General features: G+C 43.3%; 1 protein-coding gene across 5 annotated transcripts in view; it reads left to right on the plus strand.

The window, feature by feature from the left end:
• Window positions 1-27,430, plus strand: part of ATG16L1 (autophagy related 16 like 1) — an 82,010-nt gene that overhangs the window by 49,011 nt on the left and 5,569 nt on the right. For all 5 annotated transcript variants that reach the window (XM_073625813.1, XM_073625808.1, XM_073625809.1 and 2 more), the window contains 3 exons: window positions 16,454-16,559; window positions 23,546-23,695; window positions 24,200-24,247. In XM_073625813.1, coding sequence (XP_073481914.1) covers window positions 16,454-16,559; window positions 23,546-23,695; window positions 24,200-24,247 — 304 coding nt within the window. The remainder of the gene's footprint in view (window positions 1-16,453; window positions 16,560-23,545; window positions 23,696-24,199; window positions 24,248-27,430) is intronic.

Consider the following 27,430-nt stretch of genomic DNA (forward strand, 5'->3'; position numbering starts at 1 on the left):
TTTGTTATCCTTTCTTTCTCTTTTATCTCTCTCTATCCTAATTTCTTGTTTTTATTCCTTATTTCACTTTCACTTATTTTTTCTCTCCCTTTTTCTTTGTTCCTCCCCCTCTTTTCCTCTCCCTTCCATGTATTCTCTGTTTTTATTCCTTCCCTTACTCCTTAGTGGGGGGGGGGGGGGAGTTGGATGAGTGGCAGTGCTGGTGGGGAGTAAAATGAGTGGCAGTGCTGGGGGGGGGGGGAGTTCTGATCAGCCAACTTAGGTCATCTGCTGATCTGAGAACTGTAGTGGGGACTTTTAATGACAACTATAATCACAGGTAGTGTTACTCACTGTGTCTCTGGCTTCACTACGTCTCCGACTTGGTGGTGTCTCGCAGCAGTGACACCTATGCTGAAATCAGGAGATAGGGTCTCCTCCAGCCCCTCCCACTTCACATTCTTCACCAGTCAGCTGACCTCTAGTCTCTGCCCCCAGCCATGCCGTGAACTGAATGGGCGGCTGCGAAGAGGTTGAGTGGGCGGCTGCGGGCTCCAGGGACAGCCCTGCTGGGTAGCCGCGAAATAGTTGGGAGAGAGGTGCGGGCTTCAGGAACAGCCCAGGATTCGGCGACCCCTGGCAAATCATCATTAGACCCCTGAGGGGGTCCCGACCCCCAGCTTGAGAACCACTGCCTTAGAGAGTGCTATCTTATATTGGCTCTGCATAGACACTTTACAGTCCTATAAGTATTGGTCACTTAATTGCAGTGGGCTACCCAGTGTTGGAGCAGTGGTAATGTATTTGGTGTATCCCAGTCGATATTTTTATCTAAAAATGTAATCTCTGGAAATAACATACGATTCTTATATGTTACCTTCTAAACACTGCATTCCTCATTGTGTTGTGTACATTAGCCTTAAAGTGTTTCTAAAACCAGGACCCTGCATTCATTATATCTGGTCTCCCACAGTACACAGAACATGAACATGCAATAGTTTTAGTAAATATAAACTGCTAAATACCTTTTTTCATCAGCCGTATTTAACAGTAGTCTTGTGACTTGTATCAGTGTCTGCTTAAGCTTGTAGGAGGAGTTTTCATTATCCCCTGACCCTCTGTGTGGACAATGCTGATTTGCGCGGTGCTGATCAAATGCACTCTCCCAAGAAAAAAAAAAAAAACACTCTCTAGCAATACACACCAAGCTGAGCATGTGCAGCCTGACTCTTAATGCTCTGTTATAATAAGAGATGTGTTGGAGTCAGTTAAAGAGGAGGAGGATCAGAGAGACAGGATAACACAGCCTTCACAGTGCCTTGAAAAAGTATTCATACCCCTTGACATTTTTAAAATGTTTTTTTCATGTTGCAACCAAAAACTTAAATGTATTTTATTGGGATTTTATGTGATAGACCAACACAGAGTGGCACATAATTGTGAAGTAGATAGAAAATGATAAATGGTTACCAATTTCAATTCCTGCTTATTATTTTAGACTAATACAAAAAAAAGCCACAGCATACGTATGGGGGCCTTCTAAACCACGTGTACACTTGCACACACTTTATCTTTCCAAAACACACGGAGGTCTAGGCTTTCCTAACTTTGAAACTTATTATAGGGCAGCACATATTGCTAGCTTATTTAAATACCACGCACAACGGGAAATTCCCCTATGGGTGTCGATTGAAGCTGTCGAATGTGATCCCTTTATCGATCTCTAATCTGCTTTGGCTTCCCCCAAAAGACCGCAAATGCCTACGCAATCCTATCACCAAACATTTTATTTCTCTATGGGACAGATTCAAATTTAAACACCGGTTACAATCGCCTCATAATCCCCTTCTCTCCTTTCTAAAAAATCCTGCTTTTTATCCTGCATGGATCTCTCCCAAATCCTTCCGAGCTTGGCAGTCTTTTGAAATCTCGACTATGCATGAATTTGTTACTTCTACATCTTTTATCCCCTTCCCAGCCCTTTGCGAAACTTACGATTTACCCCATTCTGAATTATTCCGGTACCTGCAAATGAAAAAAAATAAAATAAAAAAATTAAGAATTATTCCGTTACCTGCAAATTCACTCCACTCATAAATTCTGATACTTCCTTAACCCACTTTACCAGCTTTGAATCTATTTGTAGAAAAGATCCACACAGTAAAGGTATAATTTCCTCTCTTTACTCTCAATTGATAGTCAAACCTGACCTGGATAGGCCATCTTATGTCCGTAAATGGGAGGTGGACCTGGAACGCACACTTGACGACACAGATTGGAACCAAATTTGGTTAACAACTAAAGCAGCCTCCCCCTATATTATTGAGGTGGAAGCTAATTATAAAGTATTGACAAGATGGTACCTTGTACCAGCTAGGGTAGCTAAATATGTACCAACTTGCTCCGCACAATGTTATCGTGGCTGCTCAGAATTGGGTACACACCTACACATTTGGTGGACATGCCCAATAGCACAAACTTTTTGGAAGGACATTTTTATAATGGCGTCCAAGATGTTTGGTTTATGCATACAGCCTGATCCTTCTACTGCCTTACTCAATCTGAAGCCAGAATGTTTAACGATGATCCAATTTAAATTGTTTGTTCTACTTCTAACAACAGCTAAACAAACCATGGCAAAAGCATGGAGATCCCCGTCATTGGTAGTAGCTGAAGCAAAAAACAGGATGAATAACACCATGATTCACGCTAAAATGATAGCTATAGATAATGATCAGGTTTCCAAATTTCAAAAACTATGGCACCCATGGATAACACATTACCTGCCACATACCTTTGACGAAACTGTTCTAATGCCACGGTAGCTGTCTTGGGAAGACTTAAGACAACGCACAATGAACATGCCAACCTTCAAGATGGTTCTTGATTTAATCTTGTGGACCCCCCTTCTTCTGTCTTTCTCTCCTTTCTTTCCCCCGTACTTCTTTTATACTTTTGAAGCTCTCTTTTTATAATATTATACCTTCCTTTTTAGACATCTCAGATATAACCTATGCAGCTGACATTTGTGCAATCTTTGATTCAACTATAAGCTCAAACGGTTCATTCATAGTTGTTTTACACCTCCATCAGGTTATATCCAGTTATTATTCTTTATACTCCATGTTAATGTCCAATAATACCCTGAGCTTTTTTTTTTCCCTTTTATTGTAATATGCTTACTACTTGACAAGAAAATGATAAATGGTTTTCCAAATTTCTTACAAATATCTGAAAAGTGTGGTGTGCATTTGTATTCAGCCCCTCTAAGTCAATACTTTTGTAGAACCACCTTTCACTGCAATTACAGCTGCAAGTCTTTTTGGGGATGCCTCTACCAACTTTGCACATCTAGAGTGAAATTTTTGCCAATTCTTCTTTGCAAAATAGTTCAGCTCTGTCAGATTGGATGGAGAGTGTCTGTGAACAGCAATTTCCAAGTCTTGCCACAGATTCTAAATTGGATTTAAGTTTGGACTTTGACTGGGCCATTCTTATCCCTACTCCTTTACCTGAGGTGGAAATCTACTTGGCGCCTTGAACCACGCTCTCCTCAATGGCTAGGGTGGAACCAACAAAGAGTGCCACTTCCTCCGGGACCCCCTCCCTGCACCCCCCGATGCCGCCTTCTTTTCTTCTCTTAATTTTACCCCCCCCCCCACCTGATACCCCCCGCCCCCTCCACCTTTCTCCTCTGGTCTATTTCCTAGAAACTAGCTGATAGTGTGCTTCATCCCCAATCTGCCTGTCTGATCTTCTAGCTGTTTCTTCCAGATTTTTTGGTAGGGGAATTTCCAAAGTCTTACAGAAGTCTAGAATTTCTTCCAGGAATCTCAGTCTTATGGTTCTTCCATTTCTTTTAACAATTAAGCACGCTGGAAAGCCCCAATTATATTGAAGTCCATTTTCTTGCAATGTTTTTAATAACGGTTTTAGTGCCCTCCTTCTTCTCAGAGTATCTTGGGATAGGTCCTGGAAAATCTGAATTTCTTTTCCCTCATATACATTGGTGGCTTCCCCTTTAAACTTTTCCAAAATTAATTATTTCCTTCCAAGCTGTCAAAATGGACTACAATGTCTCTCGGGGTCTCGCTCGGGAGACCCAATGGCCTTCTTGTTCTATGAGCTCCTTCGATCTTTAGTTCGTTTATTGCTTTGTTAGTGCTGGTCAGGTTGAACACTTGCCCAATTATATCTTTTAAATTTTCTGCTTGGGACGATTCCGGGAGTCCACGAATTCTTAGGTTTTTCCTCCTTTCCTTGTTTTCCTGGTCCTCAAAACTGTACGCCTGTTCCTGTTGTTCATGTTTTAACATTTTAATTTCTCCTTTTAACTCTTCTTGTGTGCATGTCCGCTTTTTTTTTTCCACCTCCTCTACTCTGGTGAGCATGTGCCCCATGTCTTTATGGAGTTTTGTCATTTCTGATTTTAATGAGTTTTCCAATGCCGCAAACATTCTTTCCATGTCTGTCATTGTTGGCAATTGGACCGTTTTCTGGTCACCTGTTGTTCTAGGGAGGACCTTGGTTTCAATTTCTAGCTCTGTTCTATTAGCTGGAGTTATACTGTTATCCATGGTTGTTTTTACTTGACTTTTTTTTATCTTTCTTTTCCTTAGTTTCCAACAGTTTTCCTTTAGAGCTTTGTTGTTTTTCCACTGCCATAGCTGCCCCTTCCTCCTCTCCTCCCTGGGTTACATATTTATGCATCGGTCCAGAAGTGGGACTTGTACTGGGGCGTGGGGATTTTGTTGCAACCCCTCCACACCTACCACTTTTGCCCCTCATGAGGGAAGAAGAAGAAGAAAAAAAATAAAATAAAAATAAACTACACAACTGGGGTTTGAGATTCAAACAGTTTTCCCTGTCTGTTTTGCTCACCTAAATCAGTCCCCTTTTAAATGCTGTTCTAGAGTGTTGTGAGATGTATCAAAAATATCTATCCAGTTTTTGAATACAGTTCTTAACCTAAATGGCAGCTGTTAATTTAATTATATCCTTATAGGCATTCATCTAAAAACTTAGCACATCTAAAACAATAATCAGGAACCAGAAGTCAGTAATGTCTTTTTCTTCTCTTTCAAGCAGATATATGGACAATCAAATGCTATTCACAACTTATTACTTATCTGGGGACGAATGATAGTACATTTCCAATTTAATTGTATGCTCCAAGGCTGCAATGCAGGAAGGGAGGACACCAGAATCCCCCTTCACCACATCCAATTCTCACTTGTTCCATACATATCTATCCTAGAAAATAAACATTTATCAAATAATTGCGGCAGTTTACTTATCTTGATGGGGGGCTAGGATCCGTCTCCTTTTCCAATGCAGATTTCTCTCTTCCCTTTTACTCTGTTTTCCTTGAATGTTCTCCCAGTGGAGTTACGGGGTCAGTTCACACTCTGGTTTTCTTTCCTTTTTTCTTTCCTTTTTCTCTTCTCTTCCTCTTCTCTTCCCCTCCTCCTCTCCTTCCCTTCCCTTAAGGTGGAATTCTCTTATTCTTTTTTTTTTTTTCCTCTTTTCCCTATCCCCGCTGCACACTCTGAGAACACCGCTATAGCTACTTTGCTCAGCAGCACAGCCAGGGGATGAGTGAGGGAGAGCAAGAGGAGGGGAGGACTTTTAGAGCGCTCTCAATGCTCGATCCGACTCTCACTCCCCTCATACCACCTCCCCCTCTGCTCCTCCTGGCTGAACCTAAAGCTGCGATCACTCTGTTTTCTCCGGGATCTCTGGGGGAAAGTGGGGGGAAGGTGAAACCGCTCTGGCTATCCTCACGCCTTCAGGTCTTCAGGTCACAGCTTCAGCCGTTTGCACCTCTCCCCACTGCACACATCCCAGGAAAGCTTCTTACCTGACTTTCCGTGTAAGTCCGGTTTTGAGGGGGGGGGTGTTCAATGTCAATCAGGTGGAGGCCAGGCTGGCTGCTAAACAGCAGCTACTGCATCGGCGAGGGCTTGCAGGGCTGGGGACCCGGGATCTTACGGCGCTCCCTGGGCCATTCTAACACATGAATATGCTTTGATGTAAACGATTCCATTGTAGCTCTGGCTGTATGTTTAGGGACGTTATCCTGCTGGAAGGTGAACCTCCGCCCCAGTCTCAAATCTTTTGCAGACTAACAGGTTTTCTTCTAAGATTGCCCTGTATTTGGCTTCATCCATCTTCCCTTCAACTCTGACCAGCTTCCCTGTCCCTGCTGAAGAAAAGCACCCCCACAACAGGATGCTGCCACCACCATGTTTCACAGTGGAGATGGTGTGTTCGGGGGATGCTATATGTGTGCCGGAAAACTAACACTGCACGTTTTGCTTTTAGGCCAGAAAGTTCAATTTTGGTCTCATCTAACCAGAGCACCTTCTTCCACATGTTTGCTGTGTCCCCCACATGGCTTCTCGCATGGGACTTCTTATGGCATTCTTTTAACAATGGCTTTCTTCTTGCCACTCTTCCATAAAGGCCATATTTGTGGAGTACACGACTAATAGTTGTCCTGTGGACAGATTCTCTGACCTGAGCTGTGGATCTCTGCAGCTCCTCAAGAGTTACCATGGGCCTCTTGGCTGCTTCTCTAAATAATGCTCTCCTTGCCTTGCCTGGCCTGTCAGTTTAGGTGGACGGCCGTGTCTTGGTAGGTTTGCAGTTGTGCCATACTTTTTCAGATGATGGATTGAACAGTGCTCCGTGAGACGTTCAAAGCTTGCGATATTTTTTTATAACCTAACCCTGCTTTAAACTTCTACACAACTTTATCCCTGACCTGCCTGGTGGTGTTATTTGGCCTTCATGATGCTGTTTGTTCACTAAAGTACTCTAATAAACCTCTGAGGGCTTCACAGAACAGCTGTACAGTAAAACCTTGGTTTGAGAGCGTTTTACAAGACAAGCAACATTTTTAAATACATTTTGCCTTCATAAACAAGAATGTCTTGATATAGAAGTAGCGTCATGTCACAACTGAGTATAAAAGAGAAGAGAAGTGCCTCTAAGTGTAGCAATATGGTTAAATTTAATGAAGGTACAACATTTAGCAACTTACATGGTTGATGGTTAAAACAGGCACATCTAAGTATGCAGGCACCCGGGGTAAAGCTGTCCACATAGACCATCCTTTAGATCATCCCTTCCACACTCTGCTCCATGAGCACTTCAAGCCTAACTTTCAGATTGCTCTTCTGCAGGGTAGTCTTCCCGGTCACATTAACCACTTCAATACAGGGCACTTAGACACCTTCCTGCCCAGACCAATTTTCAGCTTTCAGCGCAGTTTGAATGACAATTGCGCGGCCATGCTACACTGTACCCAAACTAAATTTTTATCATTTTGTTCCCACAAATAGAGCTTTCTTTTGGTGGTATTTGATCACCTCTGCGGTTTTTATTTTTTGCTAAACAAATAAAAAAAGACCGAAAATTTTGAAAAAAATAAAAGTTTTGCTTTTGTTTCTGTTAAAAAAATGTGTAAATAAGTAAGTTTTCTCTTTCACTGATGGGCACTGATAAGGCGGCACTGACAGGCACTGATACGGTGGCACCGATGAGCGGGCACTGACGATGGGCACTGATATTTGGCACTGATGGGCACTGGTAGGCGGCATTGATGGGTGGCACTGATTTGCAGAACTGATGGGCATTGATAGGCGGCACTGATGGGCACTTATGGGTGGCACTGGTTGGCACTGATGGTCACTGAAAGGCAGCACTGCTGGGCTCTGATAGGCGGCACTGATAGGCGGCACTGATAGGCGGCACTGATAGGCGGCACTGATAGGCGGCACTGATAGGCGGCACTGATAGGCGGCACTGATAGGCGGCACTGATAGGCGGCACTGATAGGCGGCACTGATAGGCGGCACTGATGGGCATCCCTGGTGGCACCGGCAGTGGTAGGCATTGGAGTGGGCACAGATTGGCAGCTGCCGGGGCACAGATTGGCAGCTGCCGGGGCACAGATTGGCAGCTGCCGGGGCACAGATTGGCAGCTGCCGGGGCACAGATTGGCAGCTCCCGGGGCACAGATTGGCATTTCCCTGGGGGTCTAGGGGCATACCTGGTGGTCCAGTGTGGATGGCTTCCCTGGTGGTCCTGGGCGGCTTCCCTGGTGGTCCTGGGCGGGATGTGCTGATAAACAATCAGCACAGACCCCCCCCTGTCAGGAGAGCAGCCGATCGGCTCTCCTCTACTCGCGTCTGTCAGACACGAGTGAGAAAAGGCCGATCACCGGCTCTTTCTATTTACATCGTGATCAGCCGTGATTGGACACGGCTGATCACGTGGTAAAGGGTCTCCGTCAGAGACTCTTTACCTAGATCGGTGTTGCAGGGTGTCAGACTGACACCCCACAACAACGATCGCTGCGATGCGCGCCGCGGCTCGATATTCCTGATCACGTCATATGACGTCCGGTCAGGAATATCAAACCACTTTGCCGCCGTCATTTGGTAATGGGGCGGGCGGCAAGTGGTTAAAGACTGACAGAGCCTGCAGTGCGGAGGATGGTCTATGTGGACAGCTTTACCCCAGGGGCCTGCACACTAATGCCCCATACACACGGTCGGATTTTCCGACGGAAAATGTGTGATAGGACCTTGTTGTCAGAAATTCCGACCGTGCGTAGGCTCCATTCCATTGTCGGAATTTCCGATCGTGTGTACACAAATCCGATGCACAAAGTGCCACGCATGCTCAGAATAAATAAAGAGATGAAAGCTATTGGCTACTGCCCCGTTTATAGTCCCGACGTACGTGTTTTACGTCACCGCGTTCAGAATGATCGGATTTTCCGACAACTTTGTGTGACCGTGTGTATGCAAGACAAGTTTGAGCCAACATCAGTCGGAAAAAATCCTAGGATTTTGTTGTCGGAATGTCCGATCAATGTCCGACAGTGTGTACAGGGCATTAGATGTGCCTCTTTTATTCATCAACCGTATGAGTTGCTAAATGTTGTACCTTCATTAAATGTAACCATATTGCTACACTTAGAGGCGCCTCTCTTCTCTTTTATACTCTGTAGCTCCTGCTGGATTTTGCTTCTAATCCCTTTGTGGAGGCTTCCATTTGTGGATGGACATTTTATTGTTACACTATCGCATTGCTATATTCTTTTTATATGGACTATAAACTGAAAGACCTATGAATAAATGGTTGTGGAACGGATCATCTAAGTTTACATTATTTCTTATGGGGAAATTCGCTTTGATATAAAAGTGCTTTGGATTACAAGCATGTTTCCGGAACGAATTATGCTCGCAATCAAAGGTTTTACTGTATTTATACTGAGATTAAATTACACGTTAGGAGGACTCTAGTTACAAATTAGGTGACTTCTGAAGGTAGTTGGCTCCACTAGTTTTTTAGTTAGGGGTATCAGAATAAAGGGGGCTGAATACAAATGCACACCACACTTGGAGCGAGTACAAAGAAGTGCAACAAAGCTAATAAAGGGTTTGGAGGTTTTTTAGTTATGAGGAAAGGTTGTGAGCACTGAACTTATTCTCTCTGGAGAAGAGTCGCTTGAGAGAGGATATGATTTCAATTTATAAATACCATATATACTATTTATAAAGAGGTTTAACCTTAAACTACGTAGAGGGTTCTTTTACTGATGAAAACCATATTTATTAAAACGAAAATCAGATGACGTGTTCCGACAAACAAATTCTAGTCTGGATATCCAGCTTTTGTTGAATCGGCTATCGAAAAGCACCATACTAACGATCCGAAAAATCGTCAGATCGTTCGTTGGACGAAATTTAACTTCCGATTTTTGTATCGTGTGTCTGGGTCTTTAGATTGCTGTCATGTTGGTAAGAGGAACATGTTTGTGTGGAGGTGGGAGGGCTTTATTTGATGCATAAAACGTTCTTTTCTCATCACTTTATTGCTATTATATAGGAGACCATAACCCCCTATGGAATAGCATACAACTTGTGACCGGTTCTCTTTAATAATAGACTCCTGATGTATCCTCTGAGCTCCACAGATCATGCTGCAATAGCAACTTCCCAAGCCAACACCTGGGCAATGAATTCTCTGAACCAGTTGCTTCCCTGTTCATTCATTTTGTTGTGCTTTCTTCGCCCTACCCACCAACACCTGCAATGCCAGTCCCAGGCCTACAGGTGGTGCAGCATAGTCCAATTTAAATGGAGGGGGGGGGGGTCTCTGTTAGGATGTCTTTACAGCTGCCCCAATCACTTCCAGGAGAAAGCTGTCATTTGGCTTGTACAGCACAGATTCAGGGCAGCTGCTAGGAGGGTTTAAGTTGCTGCTGCCACTGATGAAATTCTTACATCAGTGGCAGGGAAGGGGAGTTTAACAAGACTCGTGGCCACTCATTAAAATTAGAAGAAAAGAGGTTTAACCTTAAACTACGTAGAGGGTTCTTTACTGTAAGAGCGATAAGGATGCGGAATTCCCTTCCACATGGCGGTGGTATCAGCGGGGAGCATCGATAGTTTCAAGAAACTATTAGATAAGCACCCGAACGACCGCAACATACAGGGATATACAAGGTAATACTGACATATAATCGCATACATAGGTTGGACTTGATGGACTTGTGTCTTTTTTCAACCTCACCTACTATGTAACTATGTACGTTGGTGGCAGTGAAAGGGTTAGGAAGGATTCCTCCAAGTCTGCTCTCAATCCTAGAGTTTTTCAGCTGTTTATGCAAATGAATGAAGCACTTCGCTACAAATAGTAGATGACCGACTCAGAAATGGCATGCAGTGCAAAGCTGCAGCAAGCAAAGCTAGCAGACTATTAGCATGCATTAAAAAGGTATTGACTCAAGAGATAAAACTATAATTCTACCACTTTACAAAACTCTGGTTTGACCACATCTTGAGTGCCATCCAGTTTTGGTCACTGATCCTCAGGAAGGATTTGCTTGAACTGGAAAGAGTCCAGAGAAGGGTAACAAAGCAAATAAGGGGGTTGGAGGACCTCGGTTATGAGGAATGACCACAGACATTAACTACATCACGCAGATCGCTGTACCCGTATGTCGGTACTTTGGCTCAAAATACCGGGGTTATGGCAGCAGCTAGGGCGCTTGTGCGGAGAGGTGCCCACCCCCCTCCCACCACGCTCCGGTTGTTTCCACTGCTTGCTGGACCTGTCGGTAGCGGCGCAGACGATCGTGTCTCCTCCCGTGGATGCCTGGCTGCTGACTGAGGGGAAGATGGTCCCTGCTCGGCTCCATGGCATGGAAGGGCGGGAGTCACTTCCGCCCATAGCTCTTAAAGTGCATACGTGAGTAGCACCCGCATATGAAAACAGTGTTTAAACCACACATGTGAGGTATTGCAGCGATTATTAGAGCGAAAGCAATAATTCTAGCCCTAGACCTCCTCTGTAACTCAAAACTGGTAACCTGTAGTAATTTTTAAACATCGCCTATGGAGATTTTTAAGAGTAAAAGTTTGTTGCCATTCCACGAGCGGGCGCAATTTTGAAGAGTGACATGTTTGGTATCAATTTACTCGGCATAACATGATCTTTCACAATATTAAAAAAAAATTGGGCTAACTTTTGTTTTATTTTTTTTTATTCAAAAAAGTGTATTTTTTCCCCAAAAAGTGCGCTTGTAAGACCGCTGCGCAAATACGTTGTGACAAAGTATTGCAACGACCGCCATTTTATTCTCTAGGGTGTTAGAAAAAAATATATATAATATTTGGGGGTTCAAAGTAAATTTCTAGCAAAAAAAAATTATTTTAACTTGTGTTGTGAACATTAGGTCGGGTGAGAAGTTACACATATACACATACCTTATGTCCGCCGCGACGGGGTATCGCTGGCATCTCCACCAAATGAATGTGATTTTACTTTGCCTGTTTGTGAGTATATTTCAGGCTGTGGTTTTTAATAAACATTTTTGATGGGTTGACAATATCACACTATTTGGAGTCTTATTTCTCCTACAAATTATCCGCTTTGGAACGTGTATTGACAGAATTCACTTGAACCCTGAGGTGTTTGCCAAAACACGAGAGGCAATATTTTCTGGTTAGTTTACACCCAAACTGGGGAGTGGAGACTTGCTTGTTCATGTGGTGTGGTGTTGGATCAAGATATCAACTATCGGCCCATAGATTCTGTTGAATGACTTTGTATTTATGGCTTTTCTTTTGTTTTGCACATATTCACTATTTGGTGTGTAAACAATGTATTCTTGGTAACTTTGTCACCCTTGGCGCTACTGTTTACCTTTATTCATTTATATCTATGTAACAAATATGCGGGCTTCTTAAAGCGGGAGTCCGGCGACCAATCTTTTTTTTTTTTTTTTTTTTTTAGGTCATTGAGACACTTTGCTAACCCCAAAATAATACTCAGTTTGGGTGTAATATTTCTGCCTCTGTCTGTTTTCGTACTGAAGAATAACTTAAAAAATGTGATGCTGGCTGTTTCCATCTTGCTTGTGGGCATGTGAAGCCCACAAGCATTGATTTCCTGGATGCGATGAATGCTGTTCATTCACAGCTTGTTCACACGCATGATCATTGTTTTCCGCACTGAATCTTGGGAAGCCTGACACTAAGCTCCCAGGAGAAAGGCAGTAAACACGCCTACTCCCATGGGAGGAGAGACAGGAAGTGCCACAATAAAGTACAATATAAAGGTAATTACAGCGAGAAAAAAAAATTTCGTGCGGCATTTGAACATCTATGCAATTAACTGAAGGGGGTAAGATTAAGTTAAAAATTTGAGTGGAACCCCGCTTTAAGCTGGCTGTACACTGATTGAGCAGGGAACGGCCAAATTTCATTCATCATGTGCCCGTCCTTGCTCAACAGAAAGATTTGATTTGTGGGTGCTACATTTTTTAACAACATGTTATTAATTTCCCCTTTTGGGGCGCAGGGTACAGGGTCTGTTTGGTGATATTATCATACAGCTACTACCTCATAAGTGAGCAGATTCTTTCTCTCATGGGAACTGCAGATTTTGCAGTCATAATCCTTATGTTTTAAAACGGTTTTGCCCAGGGTTAGGTTTTTTTATACCAAATTCTTTCTCTACTAGAGTTTGTTTTTGGTCTCAGCATTAGAAGCACTCGGAATTCCAACACTTGTCTCTGAGGCATTTTTCAACCTTCATTGTCGATACCCATCACAAGACTTGAGCGTCACCAAGATTTTTGTGTCCTTCCAGCACTGACTATTAGCTTTTGCTATGGTACTTCCACCTGCTTTTCATGGAACACTTCTAGGTTTCACTGATTTTATTTTCAGTGCATTTCCGTTTTGTATTGAATATGACAAAATTTTTCTCATTCCTCCTATGAGTTTGTGCGAATTTAAACTATTTTGTTCACATTTTAGTTATAAACTGCTGCTCGCCTTAGTCGATCTTAGCATGGATGTGTGCATGGTAAATCCTCAGTCGATAGCGCTCCTCTGGCCATAGCCCCTGACATGTTTCGCCCCACCCACTGAGGCTTAACCACATGACGGCCGGAAAGTGGTTATATTATCTTGACTGGACGTCATGTGACGTCCAGCAGGATAAGCCCCTAGCATGGGGGCGTGCAGCTCGGAAATCTGTGGTTTGGTGTGTCACTCTTACACACCGCATCTCCGGTCTAGGTAAAGAACCTATGACATAGGGTCTTTACCATGTGATCAGCTGTGTCCAATCACAGTGTAAACAGGAAGAGCCGTTTCTCAGCTTTCCTCCACTCGCACTGACAGGCGCGAGTAGAGGAGAGCTGATCGGCTGCTGATCTGACGGTGGGTCGGGGGGTCTGCGCTAATGATCAGAGCATTGGTTAATAGTACAGACCCATCGGCGATGCCCATTTCAGACAACCAGGGCCGCCACACAGTGCCCATTAGGATGGCATTCTGTGCCCATCAATGATGCCTGCCAGTGCCGCCTATAAGTGCCCACCAGTGCCACCTTTCAGTGCTGCCTATGAGTGCCCATCAGTGCCGCCTATAAGTGCCTCCTCATCAATGCCAATCAGTGCCCTTCAGTGAAGCCTCATCAGTGCTCACCAGTGTAGGAGAAAACTTACTTATTTACAAAGTTTTGTAACAGAAACAAAGAATATTTCCTGTCTTCTTTTCTCTTGTTTGTAGCGCAAAAAATAAAACCCCCCAGTGGTGATCAAATACCACCAAAAGAAAGCTCTATTTGTGGGAAAAAATTATATAGATTTCATTTGGGTATAGCGTAGCATTACCACACAATTGTCATTCAAAATGCGACAGCGCGGAACACCGAAAATTGGACTGGGCAGGAAGGGGGGAAAGTGCCCTGTATTGAAGTGGTTAATCATGGGGGGGATTAAATGTTTTTTGCTCACTGGATGAGTTTTTCTTATGCTGGTACTTATGGCCTTACTTTGTTAACAAGTTTCTCTTACTACTGACTTTCAGTACATAGCTTTTTCTTATGATGAATTATTTACCCTGGATTTTGGACTGTGCCCTTGATCTGCCAGATTGCTTTATTTCTACATATGAGTTGGTCTTTGTGTTGACTCTCCTTGCACTTTTATTGAAAGTGCGCCACCTTTCTCCTGAAACCTTCTGAGAATTTATTTTTGATAGTATCTATTCCCTGCGATGAACGACATTAGTGGTTCAAAGTGTCCACACTGCCATGTAGGACCTAAACCTTACTAGAGGTCCACTTGGGTTCTATTTACTAGAAAAAAAATTTTTTTCTATAGTTCAGGAAGTCAGGTATCGGTGTGCGTTAGATCTCTCCTAATCTCTTCTGAGGCTGTTCTTCTCCCCCCCCCCCCCCCATTTCCTGTAAATCGAGAATGGGATTTCCTAAGCTTTGGCCTTTACCTCATAGATTTCCATTTTGACCACCTTTCTGTTGGTCCCAGTTTCTCCCACCCAATGTTTCTTGTACATTTTAATGGCAGCAGTCCCCTAGTGGTGCTCTTACCCTGCTGGTAGACCAGACTCCTTCTGGTGGCCTTCCTTGTGGAAGCAATTTCCTGTTGGTTCTTACATTTTATCTGGCTTTAGCCAAAAATTCTTTTATTCCACCTTTATTTGATGAGTTGACTGTTGCCCACTCTCAGCTGGATTGCTTTTGGACATCCCTGTGTCCCACAATGGACAATAAAGAAAACAAGATTTTTGTTCTTACTGTAAAATCTTTTTCTTGCAGTCCATTGAGAGAGACAAGTGTTTTTGTGTAGATCAGTAGTCATCAACCCTGTCCTCTGGGTCCACTAACAGGCCAGGTTTTATGTATTAGCTTGGGAAGATGGAGACTAGAATACTGCAATCACTGAGCAGCAAATGATATCACCTGTGATGTATTTCAGTTATCTTGCAAACCTGGCCTGTTAGTGGGCTCTGAGGACAGGATTGATGACCACTGGTGTAGATAGTAGTTATTTATCCTGTATTTGAAAGGATAGCTTTATTTTTTAAATAACCCCTTGCCGTACTTCTACAAAATGAAAGTGAACCTACAGTGCTCAGATGCACCTTTCTTGAGATCAGACTTCCGTGGCCTAAACAGAAATTTTTCATCTGTAGCACCTCTGCTGTACAATTAAGGATTCTTCAGACACTCCGGATTGTCCTCTATTGAAGATGTATCTGCAAAGTCAGGGCATTCTTTGACGTTGGCAATCTGTGCTCAGGGTACTTACTATTGTATTTCATTTTTTAATGAAGGCGCTTGGGAAAGCCTTTTTGAAAATTCAGCTTTTCCTGGATATTAAATATATGAGAGATATATTTATTATACTTGGGCTACTTTCACACTGAGGCGCATTACAGGCGCTATAGCACTAAAAATAGTGCCTGTAAAGCACCTCTCCTGTCACTTCAGTGTGAAAGCCTGAGTGCTTTCACACTGGTGCGGTGCACTGGCAGGAGGCTAAAAAAAGTCCTGCAAGCAGCATCTTTGAGGCGCTTTAGGAGCGGTGTATAGACCGCTCCTAAAGCACCCCTGCCCATTGAAATCATTGGGCAGCGCCAGCAAAGTGCTGCTGCAGCGGCACTTTTATCCCTTTTTCGGCCACTAGTGGGGGTTAAAAGCACCCCGCTAGCGGCCTAAAAGCGACGCTAAAAATAGCCCCAGAGCCTCAGTGTGAAAGTGCCCTTAATGTACTACAAATGCTTTTTGTGTTAAAAAGCAAGTGCACAAAGAGTGTATTAGGTTGAACACAGGGATATGAATATTATGTTAAAATGACACTCCAGCAGTGCCACTACTTCAGCAAATCTTGAAAATGTCAATATTGTGTTCTGCAAATTGTTTATTGGGGCTTCCCCATGGACGCTGTAGGACGGTCCTGATTAACAAGGCAAGAGAATTTTTTTCCCTGCTCCACTAATTCAGTTTTTGTGGAACGTTGTCCTTTAAGAACAATTTTAAATGTAAATTCATTCTCTCTTTCTGCTCTCTCTAACTCTGCTATCCCCCTTGCTTTTTTATTTGCAAATCATTGTATTTTTTCTTCTTGTAATTCCAGGTATTAAGACTGTGTTTGCTGGATCCAGTTGTAATGATATTGTCTGTACAGAGCAATGTGTGATGAGTGGTCACTTTGACAAAAAGATCAGATTTTGGGATATAAGGTAGGACATTTTCTGATGAAATTCGTTCTAACAGACCTGTTCATGTGAGCGGACTGTTTTGAAATATAGCCACATTCTATAATGAAATCCATATGCGGAGCCATCTGTCAATCAGCTGGGTGCATCCTAACAATATTGTTGAGATCCTTCCCAATCCTGACACAGCTTTGGCCCATCACCTGTAACCAGGCAATGTCTGGGTCACAGCAAAACAAAGGTAGGTGTCAGAAATCCTTGGCCATAGTTCTCTTTTAAGGAAAATAAAGTATTTAAATGATTAGAATTTGAGTAAAATTAACAGCTTGTTAGTAGTTTGATAACATTTGGTTGCATTTAGACTTTTGCTCCTGTGTTATTTTAGGTTTAAAGGGGAAGTTCACCTTTAAAAATATAAAAAAGCATGCAAACCTCGTATGGGCAGGCAGTTACCTGAGAGTGTCAAAAATAAAAAGAAAAACTGCGCTGCAGAACAAAAAAGGTCAAAGGTAAAAGCTGCACACAAAATACACCAATATCTGTGTATACCATGAAAAATAAAAAATAAATAAAGTGCGCTAATTATATGAAAATACACACATAGATGTGAATACATGTGGGTGGTAGTAAAAACCCCAATCTACTGAGAGCAAGTAAATGACTCCATGAGTGGTAGAAATATATAAGTGCAAAACATAAAAACTCAAAGAAGAAACAAAAAATGTGTACATGTGAAGTACAATGATATTAATAGCGTGAAAATCTGAAAATCAAACAAACTCAGTCCATGGGTTCAAACATAAAAAGTTCATCAGTGAAAAAAAGCTTCCATCCACTATACAGCTCAGCAGCAACTAATCCCCCTATGAGTGGATTGACAAAGGAGAGAGATGTGCAGGATGGTGCAAATCCACTGACTGTGACTCCAATAAGTTAGAAAGTGATAAAGGTGGACTCTTACCCTCCGTGTTGGACCCCCTCCTTGGCAGGGTCTATCAGGCATGCAGATTTTTGCCCTCTGCAGGGACCGTGTAATGAGAAGATCTCCCCAGCAGCTGTCAGGAATGTTGTCTCCGATCCGGGCTGGTCCAAGTGAAACGCCTGGAGAGGGGGGAAGGAAAGCTCTCTTGCTCCCAGTGTGGCAAAGGAAAAAGCAAAAGAGCGGAGCTCCAATAGTGTAAAAAGTTTCGGAATTTATTCAATAAAAGTACAGACCGCAACGGAGAGTGCACGCTCCGTGAGGTAAAAATACAATTAAAAACAAGCCGGCATATAAGAATCGTAATAACCCGTGCATAACATGGGGCAATCGTGACTGCTTACAACGTAGCCACGCACAAGCTTTTTTTCACTGATGAACTTTTTATGTTTGAACCCATGGACTGAGTTTGTTTGATTTTCAGATTTTCACGCTATTAATGTCATTGTACTTCACATGTACACATTTTTTGTTTCTTCTTTGAGTTTTTATGTTTTGCACTTATATATTTCTACCACTCATGGAGTCATTTACTTGCTCTCAGTAGATTGGGGTTTTTACTACCACCCACATGTATTCACATCTATGTGCGTATTTTCATATAATTAGCGCACTTTATTTATTTTTAGTTACCTGAGAGTGGGAAGATCAATGGACTACCAGATGATTCATCAGCGCCCTTGTAGTTCATTGAGAACTACAAGCCCTTGGCTGCAATGGCTGACGGTGCTTGTAGGCATTTATTCACAGTAATCTGAAAACATGAGTCTCGTGAGCTGCTATGCTGATATATTCTTGTTTGAAAACCTTCAAATAGCCCCCACCAACAAACACACTCATATGTGTTCACTGAAAATTAACACAAGGTATGGTGCAATTTGTCCTCTAGTGTAAAATCCTTATTTTACTATCAAACTAATATTCCATCGATTGTGTATACATAACTCATATATACATTAATGCATATGAAATTACACAAATTTGTGAGCAATCAATCAAACTAACATCAAACAAATCAAATAAACTCATAAATGTCTCTATCAAAGAAATATCCACCTTCAACGGTGCTTCTTCTTACAGCCACCAATAAGTTGTATACATCTACTTGATTTGCAAATATATGTGATTGATCAATCAAAATATAAAACAAATTAAGACATTAAAGTCTCTATGAAAGAACTGTCAATTGTCTCTTTAATAGTTCCATCTAGGCTTCTCCCAGCCACTAGTGCTGTGCATGCATACACTTTGTACACCACAGTGCTGCCCTTCACTGTATGTACTCTCATTGACAGCTTTGACCCTAAACTGAGTGTAAAGTCAAAAAGCGCATGTGTCCTCTTTTGTAAGGATCCTTAAATATTCCTATAATCCTACTGGATTCCTTTCATATTTATTATATACAGTATCTCGTAAAAGTGAGTACACCCCTCACATTTTTGTAAATATTTTATTATATCTTTTCACGTGACAACACTGAAGAAAATTACACTTTGCTACAATGTAAAGTAGTGAGCGTACGGCTTGTATAACAGTGTAAATTTGCTGTCCCCTCAAAATAACTCAACACACAGCCATTAATGTCTAAACCGCTGGCAACAAAGTGAGCACACCCTTAAGTGAAAATGTCTAAATTGGGCCTAATTAGCAATTTTCCCTCCCTGGTGTCATGTGTCTCATTAGTGTCACAATGTCTCAGGTATGAATGAGGAGCAGGTGTGTTAAATTTGGTGTTATCGCTTTCACTCTCTCATACTGGTCACTGGAAGTTCAACATGGCACCTCATGACAAAGAACTCTGCGGATCTGGAAAAAAAAGAATTGTTGCTCTACATAAAGATGGTCTAGGCCAGTGATGGTGAATCTTGGCACTCCAGATGTTTTGGAACTACATTTCCCATGATGCTCAACTATACTGCAGTGTAGGTGAGCATCATGGGAAATGTAGTTCTAAAACATCTGGAGTGCCAAGGTTTGCCATCACTGGTCTAGGCTATATGAAGATTGCCAAGACCCTGAAACTGAGCTGCAGCACGGTGGCCAAGACTATACAGCGGTTTAACAGGACAGGTTCCACTCAGAACAGGCCTTGCCATAGTCAACGAAAAAAGTTTGAGTGCATGTGCTCAGCGTCATATCCAGAGGTTGTCTTTGGGAAATAGAAGCATAAGTGCTGCCAGTATTGCTGCAGAGGTCGAAGGGGTGGGGGGTTCAGCCTGTCGGTGCTCAGACCATACGCCGCATGCTGCATCAAATTGGTCTGCATGGCTGTCATCCCAGAAGGAAGCCTCTTCTAAAGATGATGCGCAAGAAAGCCTGCAAACAGTTTGCTGAAGACAAGCAGTCGAAGGACATGGGATTACTGGAACCATGTCTTGTGGTCTGATGAGACCAAGATGAGCTTACTTTGTTCAGATGGTGTCAAGCGTGTGTGGCGGCAACCAGGTGAGGAGTACAAAGTGTGTCTTGCCTACAGTCAAGCATGGTGGTGGGAGTGTCATAAGTCTGGGGCTGCATGAGTGCTGCCAGCACTGGGGAGCTACAGCTCATTGAGGGAACCATGAATGTCAACATGTACTGTGACATACTGAAGCAGAGCATGATGCCCTCCCTTCGGAGACTGGGTCACAGGGCAGTATTCCAACTTAACGACCCCAAACACACCTTCAAGATGACCACTGCCTTGCTAAAGAAGCTGAGGGTAAAGGTGATGGACTAGCCAAGCATGTCTCCAGATTTAAACCCTATTGAGCATCTGTGGGGCATCCTCAAGCGGAGGGTGGAGGAGCGCAAGGTCTCTAACATCCACCAGCTCTGTGATGTTGTCATGGATTGGAAGAGGACTCCAGTGGCAACCTGTGAAGCTCTTGTGAACTCTATGCCCAAGAGGGTTAAGGCAGTGCTGGAAAATAATGGTGGCCACACAAATATTGACACTTTGGGCCCAATTTGGACGTTTTAACTTAGGGGTGTACTCACTTGCTGCCAGCGGTTTAGGCATTAATGGCTGTGTGTTGAGTTCTTTTGAGGGGAGAGCAAATTTACACTGTTATACAAGATGTACACTCACTACTTTACATTGTAGCAAAGTGTCATTTCTTCAGTGTTGTCACATGAAAAAAAAAATGTGAGGGGTGTACTCACTCGTGTTAAATACTGTATATATGATCGATGGAATATTGATTTCATAGTAAAAGAAGGATTTTACGTATTTTAGAAGTCCAAATGGCACTGCACCTTGTGTTAATTCACTCACTGGAAAACTGTGACCGCTGGATTGGGGAGAGGATCCCCCGCCCACTTTTACCGGGAGGGGGAATCGGGGGGGAGGAAACAAGGCTGCAGATGCTGGAACATGTTAAATTTTCCACCCTAAAAGTGGTTGGGTCATGTTGCAAAGGTGAACTTTTCCTTTACCACTTAAGCCCTGGACCATTTGGCTAGCCAAAGACCAGCGCACTTTTTGTGATTCGGCACTGCGTCGTTTTAACTGACAATTGCGCGGTTGTGCGATGTGGCTCCCAAACAAAATTGACGTTCTTTTTTTCCCCCACAAATAGAGCTTTCTTTTGGTGGTATTTGATGACCTCTGCGGTTTTTATTTTTTGCGCTATAAACAAAAACAGCGATAATTTTGAAAAAAGCTATATTTTTTACTTTTTGCTATAATATCCCTAAAAAATATATATAATTTTTTTTTTCCCTCAGTTTAGGCCGTATTCTACATATTTTTGGTAAAAAAAAAAATCGCATTAAGCGTTTGGTTTGCGCAAAAGTTATAGCGTCCAGAAAATAGGGAATAGTTTTATGGCATTTTTATTAATAATTTTTTTTTACTAGTCATGGTGGCGATCAGTGATTTTTATCGTGACTGCGACATTATGGCGGACAGATTGGACACTTTTGGCGCTATTTTGGAACCATTCACATTTATTCAGCGATCAGTGTGATTAAAAATGCATTGATTACGGTGTAAATTTGACTGGCAGTGAAGGGGTTAACCAGGAGAAGCTATGATCAGTGTCATTAGGCAGAACGCTTCTTTTCATTAGCATTTCCCCGTTATTCCTCTCCGTGAGGCAATCGCGGGTATCCCCGCAGATCACACTCACGGAGCTCGTGGCGGCCGCATGCCCGCAGGCCGCCTCTTAAAGGGCAAAGTACAGGTACCATAATCTGCCTGTAAGTGCCCTTCTGCCGCACTATATCTGCGTGAGGTGGTCGGGAAGCGGTTAACCACTTGCCACCGTCAAATGATGGCGGGGAAGTGTGAACCTTGTTCTGGGTGGACGTCATGACGGCGCCCAGAAAGAGTGCTCAGCGCGGCAATCACGCCGTGTTGCTAGGACACGGCACGACCCCGATCTATGTAAAGAGCCGCAGCTCTTTAACAATGTGATCGGCTGTGTCCAATCACAGCCGGTCACATGTAAACACGGAGATGCCAGTAATCACCTCTCCTCGCCTCAAGCTGACAGAGTGTGAGGAGAGGAGAGCCGATCAGCGGCATCTCCTCACAGGACATCTAGGCATGTAATCAGGGCACTAATAATCAGTGCCCTGATTACAATAAAGCGCCAGCAGTGACTGCTCACCAGTGCCAGCAGTGAGTGCCAGCAATCAGTACCCATTAGTGATGCCAGTCAGTGCTGGCTATCACTGCTGCCCATCGATGCCACCCATCAATACCGCCTATCTGTGCCCACCAGTGCCGCTAATCAGTGCCGCCTCATCAGCGCCCATCAGTAAAGGAGAAAAGTTACTCATTTACAAAATATACTGACAGAAACTAAGAAAAACTCCTATTTTTTTCAAAATGTTGTCTTTGTGATTAAATAGCACCAAAAGACAGCTCTATTTGTGTGAAGAAAATGATAACAATTTCACATGGTTACAGTGTAGCATGACCGCGCAATTGTCATTCAAAGTGTGACAGCTCTGAAAGCTGAAAAATGGCCTGGGCAGGAAGGGGGTGTAAGTGCCCTGTATTGAAGTAGTTTGTTAACCCTGCTGTAGCCATGACACAAGATGATTATTTGAAGGCATATTTTTTCATAGTTTTTGATTTTGTATACCTGTAAACATTTGTGTGATGCAGAATTGCATTTTTTTAATTTTTTGATTATTTTATTATAGGTACTCGTATAGCGTTGTCAGTTTATGCTACGCTTTACATATACATTGTACGTTCACATCAGTCTCTGCCCTCAATGAGCTTACAATTTAAGGTCCCTAACTCACATTAATACATACACATACTAGGGCCAATTTAGACAGGAGCCAATTAACCTACCAACGTGTCTTTGGAGTTTGGTAGGAAACCTGAGTACCCAGAGGAAACCCATGCACAGGGAGAACATGCAGACTGCAGGCAAGTAGTGCTGTGGTTGGGATTTGAACCGACAACCCTAATGCTGCTAGGCAGAAGTACTGTGCTGCCACGTACTGTGCTGCATGGTCTGGATGAATCGAGCTGAGGCTGCTTTTACCTGCTAACCACTCGGCCAGATGAGGTGTGCGGCAGCTGGGCTATCTTTTTATTCCTACAGCATGCTTCGGGTCTGGACGAACCTTTCCCTAGCCTGCACCCTCACTAGTCAGCGTTGTCCAATTCATTGGACCTTGTCAGACTCATAGGGGGCTCCTAAGCCTTTTTTATGGGTTACTCTGCATCGCTCGCTACAAAACTTATCAGTGTCTAATCACCTGAACGTACAAGCCTATAGCCCAGGGTGTAAGAATGCTTTGCCTGTGTCTTGTACTGTACTCCAGCATGGGTTTTACAGTTAAAAATCTAGGAAGCCCCTAGATATGATAAAGCAAAATAGGGTTGCCACATCCCACCATATTTCAAAGTATCCCCTATTCCCCTATTTTTTAAATATGTTATATGTTGTGATCTTTCTGGGGCACCCTAAAAGTCTATGTTATAAACACTATTTGATATTTTTTCATATATGGCAATCTTCATAGTTCTTAGTCCAGGATTCATTTTCTGTACGGTTGCTATATTTGTTCTTTGATATTCTAGAACCGAGAGTATAGTACGGGAGCTGGAGCTTCAAGGAAGGATCACTGCTTTAGATCTGAACCCTGAAAGAACAGAGCTGCTCAGCTGCTCTCGAGATGATCTCATCAAAATTGTAGACCTGCGTGCCAATGCTGTTCGGCAGACTTTTAGGTGAGAGAGAATTGTAACACTTCTTATTACAATTATTACACTTTTCATGGAATTGTAGGAATATAGGTTTTATGAGTTTGGATTTTCTTCCTGTCATTGTTGATACAAAGTATTGCTTTGTATCATATTTTTATGTAATGGTACAAATTAATGACATGCAACACCCAATCAGATCTTCTTTCAAGTGATGCAAACTGGACCATTTAATGAAAGGTCTTTGAATGCCATGATAGGATATTGCTGATCAGAAAGACCTGTGCAGTGTGGCCTGATCAGGCAGATGTACTGCATGAGAATTGTACTGAGCTATTTAGATGTTTACCTATAAACGTATGTTTTTTCTTTTTTTTTTTTCTTCTGGAGACTGTACAATTTTTTTTTTCCTACAAAAAATGTATTTTTATTACTTTGATAATGATACATATTGATGATTGCCATCCAGAGTTGTCAGTGTGTTGATGCCAAAATCATATTTTGTTTGCTAACAGAACATTTTCTTTTTAGTGCTCAGGGCTTCAAGTGTGGATCAGATTGGACTAGAGCTATTTTTAGGTAAGCTTTTTAAATGTGGGAAAATGGTGATGTGAATTTTTTTTTTCCCAGTAATCTTTAACGTTTTATGCTTATTTGTTAACTCCAGGACTGCCTGATTTAATGCATGTATGACTGGCTGGAATTTGTGGTGGCATTGGTTACTGCACTGTACATAAAAGTAGGCCTACTTTTATTTTGTCCTCTGCATTTTATACAATCGCTTTTATTTACATGGAGTGGAGTTTGAAGCCTCTCTGTCTCTGAGAAAAAAGCAAAAGTGAAGAATTAGCAGCCTGTAAAAGGTGGCCTATCTGTCTGGCATACTGTGGCTGAATGTAGCAACATGTGTTTGAATGTAAAATGCAATGTTTGCGTGGATGGCATTGACCCATAGTGAATTCAGCAGCTCCAAATTTCTTGACTTTAATACTCTTTATGTTGCATAGTACGAACAGAGATATTCTGCTCTAAATGAAGAGGCAAAGGCCTGTTTTCTTTCTCGAACATCACGGGACACAGAGCCACAGTAATTACTGATGGGTTACATAGGTATTACTGGTGATTGGACACTGGCACACCCTAACCAGGAAGTTCAACCCCCTATATAATCCCTCCCCTTGCAGGGATACCTCAGTTTTTACGCCAGTGTCTTAGGTGATGGACTTGTAAAGATGTCCTGTGCTGAGCTCCAAAGGGAATATCCTGATATCCTATACTGGGGCAAGCCAGGCGAACCGGATCCATTCCAAAGTGTCTTTTCTAGGCCGAATTGGATGGTACCCAGGCCTCGTGTCCGAAGAAACAAGGTTTTATATTAGAAAATGTTTTTTCTAGCCGGGTGCTTTACAGGGCCAGAACTGTGGATCCCCCCTATTCGTAGGGGGCCCCAGTCTCTGACGGTTTTTTCAAACGGAGCCCACTGTGAGAGGCGAAGATTGGGTCTGTATAACAGAACCCTGCGGCTGGATAAGGTAAGGGAGATTCCACAGAATTTTTTAATTCTAGTAGGTTTCTCCTTTAAGGTAAATGCATGCTATGCCTATTGTGACCACCGGGGGCTGCCAAGAGCACATACCTTTTCATGCTGATGTCTGTCTCAAGTGTTCAACGCGGTACGCTCGTTTTTTAAAAAACCGAAGGGGGGGGGCGTGGTTAAGGGGGGGGGGGGGCGATGCGTCAGCACAGTGTGCTCAGACGCCCACAGGACCGGCTGCAAGCTATTAAAGGCACTAATTACAGGTGCACTAAGCCTTTCTGGAGGGACACAGAGCTGACGGTCGCATGTAAGGTGGGACACAGGCATTCTCCTAGGCAGCATTTACTAAAGTAACACCAGACTGAGCATTGGGTAGCAAGGCTTTTAGCCAGACTACATCGCTCAGCAGTCAGTGTTCATTTTTTGATAACTCCACCTTGTTGCTTTGCACTATGGGTAGAAGAGGTTCAAACATCCCAAGAACCAGAGACACTAGGGGATCTCGTTCAGGTTCTGAGGGCCCCCTGTCTGCATCATCCTCCCCCCTGAGGGGCCAGGGACGGCTAGCCAGGGAGAACCGTTGGGGTCAGGGGCTACACCTGCTTCTGGCACTTCAGCCCCTGTATATATTACACAGGAGGTTTTTTCCTCAACCATTAATGGTTTAGAGGAAAGAATAATGGCCGTGATTACGTCTTCACTTGGTGGAAGAAAACGCACTAGGCCTTCCTCTGTTCCCCAAGACCCTCAGGAAGAGAAGCTCTGGGATAAAGGAGAGGAATCCCTTTCAGAGGATCGGGATGGGACGGATGATTCCTCTTCGGAGGAATCAGGTGGAGAGGGACCCTCTGCGACTTCCCAAGAGGAGAAAGTCTTAGTGCAGATCCTTACTGGATTGGTCCGCTCCACATTTAAGTTGCCCATATCTGAATCAGTTAAAGAACCCTCTTCTTCTTTAGGGTCACTGAAACCTCCTCAAACAGCACAGGCTTTTCCTGTTCATAATTTACTTGAAAAGCTCCTTTATGCTGAGTGGGATCACCCAGATAAACGTTTTTTTCTGCCGAAAAAGTTTTCTTCACTTTATCCTATAGAAGAAAAGTTTATTAAGATGTGGGGAATACCGACCATTGATGCCGCCATTTCCTCTTTAAATAATAGTCTGACTTGTCCTGTAGACGATGCTCAGATGCTCAGGGATCCTGTAGATAAAAAGATGGAATCCCTATTGAAGGATGTTTTCTCCTTAGCAGGTTCAGTGGCTCAACCTGCAGTAGCAGCGATTGGAGTCTGTCAATACTTAAGAGACTATGTTAAACAGGTCATCAAAGTTTTACCTGAACAGCAGGCCCAGGGGTTAGCTAACCTTCCAGCGGCCTTATGCTTTGTTGTTGACGCCATTAGAGATTCTATCGTGCAAACCTCCCGTCTTTCACTGGGGTTGGTGCATATACGTAGAATCCTATGGTTGAAGAATTGGTCAGCCGAAGAATTATGTAAGAAGCTCCTGGCTGGGTTTCCATTTCGTGGTGAAAGGTTGTTTGGAGAAGACTTGGATAACTATATCAAGAGAATCTCTTGTGGGAAAAGCACTCTCTTACCTGTTAAGAAGAAGAGTAAGCGTCCCTCTTTCAAACGGACTCTTTCCCCAGCGCCGGGGGCTTCAGCCTCCAGGCAATCTCGACGGCCTCCTCCATCTGGGTCCAGAGACCAGAGTCAACCCCAGGGACAAAAGAAGTCCTGGGGGAAGAAGCCTACTAGGCAAAACACTAAGACCTCTGCATGAGGGGACGCCCCCGCTCACTCGAGTGGGGGGAAGACTGCGACAGTTCTCAGGGCTCTGGCAGGAGGATTTCCAGGACAGATGGGTAATCTCCACGGTAACCTTAGGGTACAAGCTGGAGTTTCAGGAGTTCCCTTCTCCCCGTTTTCTCAGGTCAAGTGTCCCCAGAGATCCAGAAAAGAAGCAGTCGCTCCTTCTAGCGTTAGAGCGACTTTTGTCGCAGGAGGTCATTGTGGTAGTTCCAGCGAAGGATCAAGGATTGGGCTTGTATTCCAACCTTTTTACAGTCCAAAAACCAAATGGGGATGTCAGGCCCATTCTGGATTTAAGGGATCTGAACCGATTCCTAAGGATTCAATCCTTCCGCATGGAATCAATTCGGACAGTAGTCTCCACCCTGCAGGGAGGAGAATTTCTGGCATCAATAGACATCAGAGATGCA

This window comes from Aquarana catesbeiana, linkage group LG04 (genome assembly GCF_042186555.1).
Source record: "Aquarana catesbeiana isolate 2022-GZ linkage group LG04, ASM4218655v1, whole genome shotgun sequence".
In the NCBI taxonomy this organism is placed as follows: domain Eukaryota; kingdom Metazoa; phylum Chordata; class Amphibia; order Anura; family Ranidae; genus Aquarana; species Aquarana catesbeiana.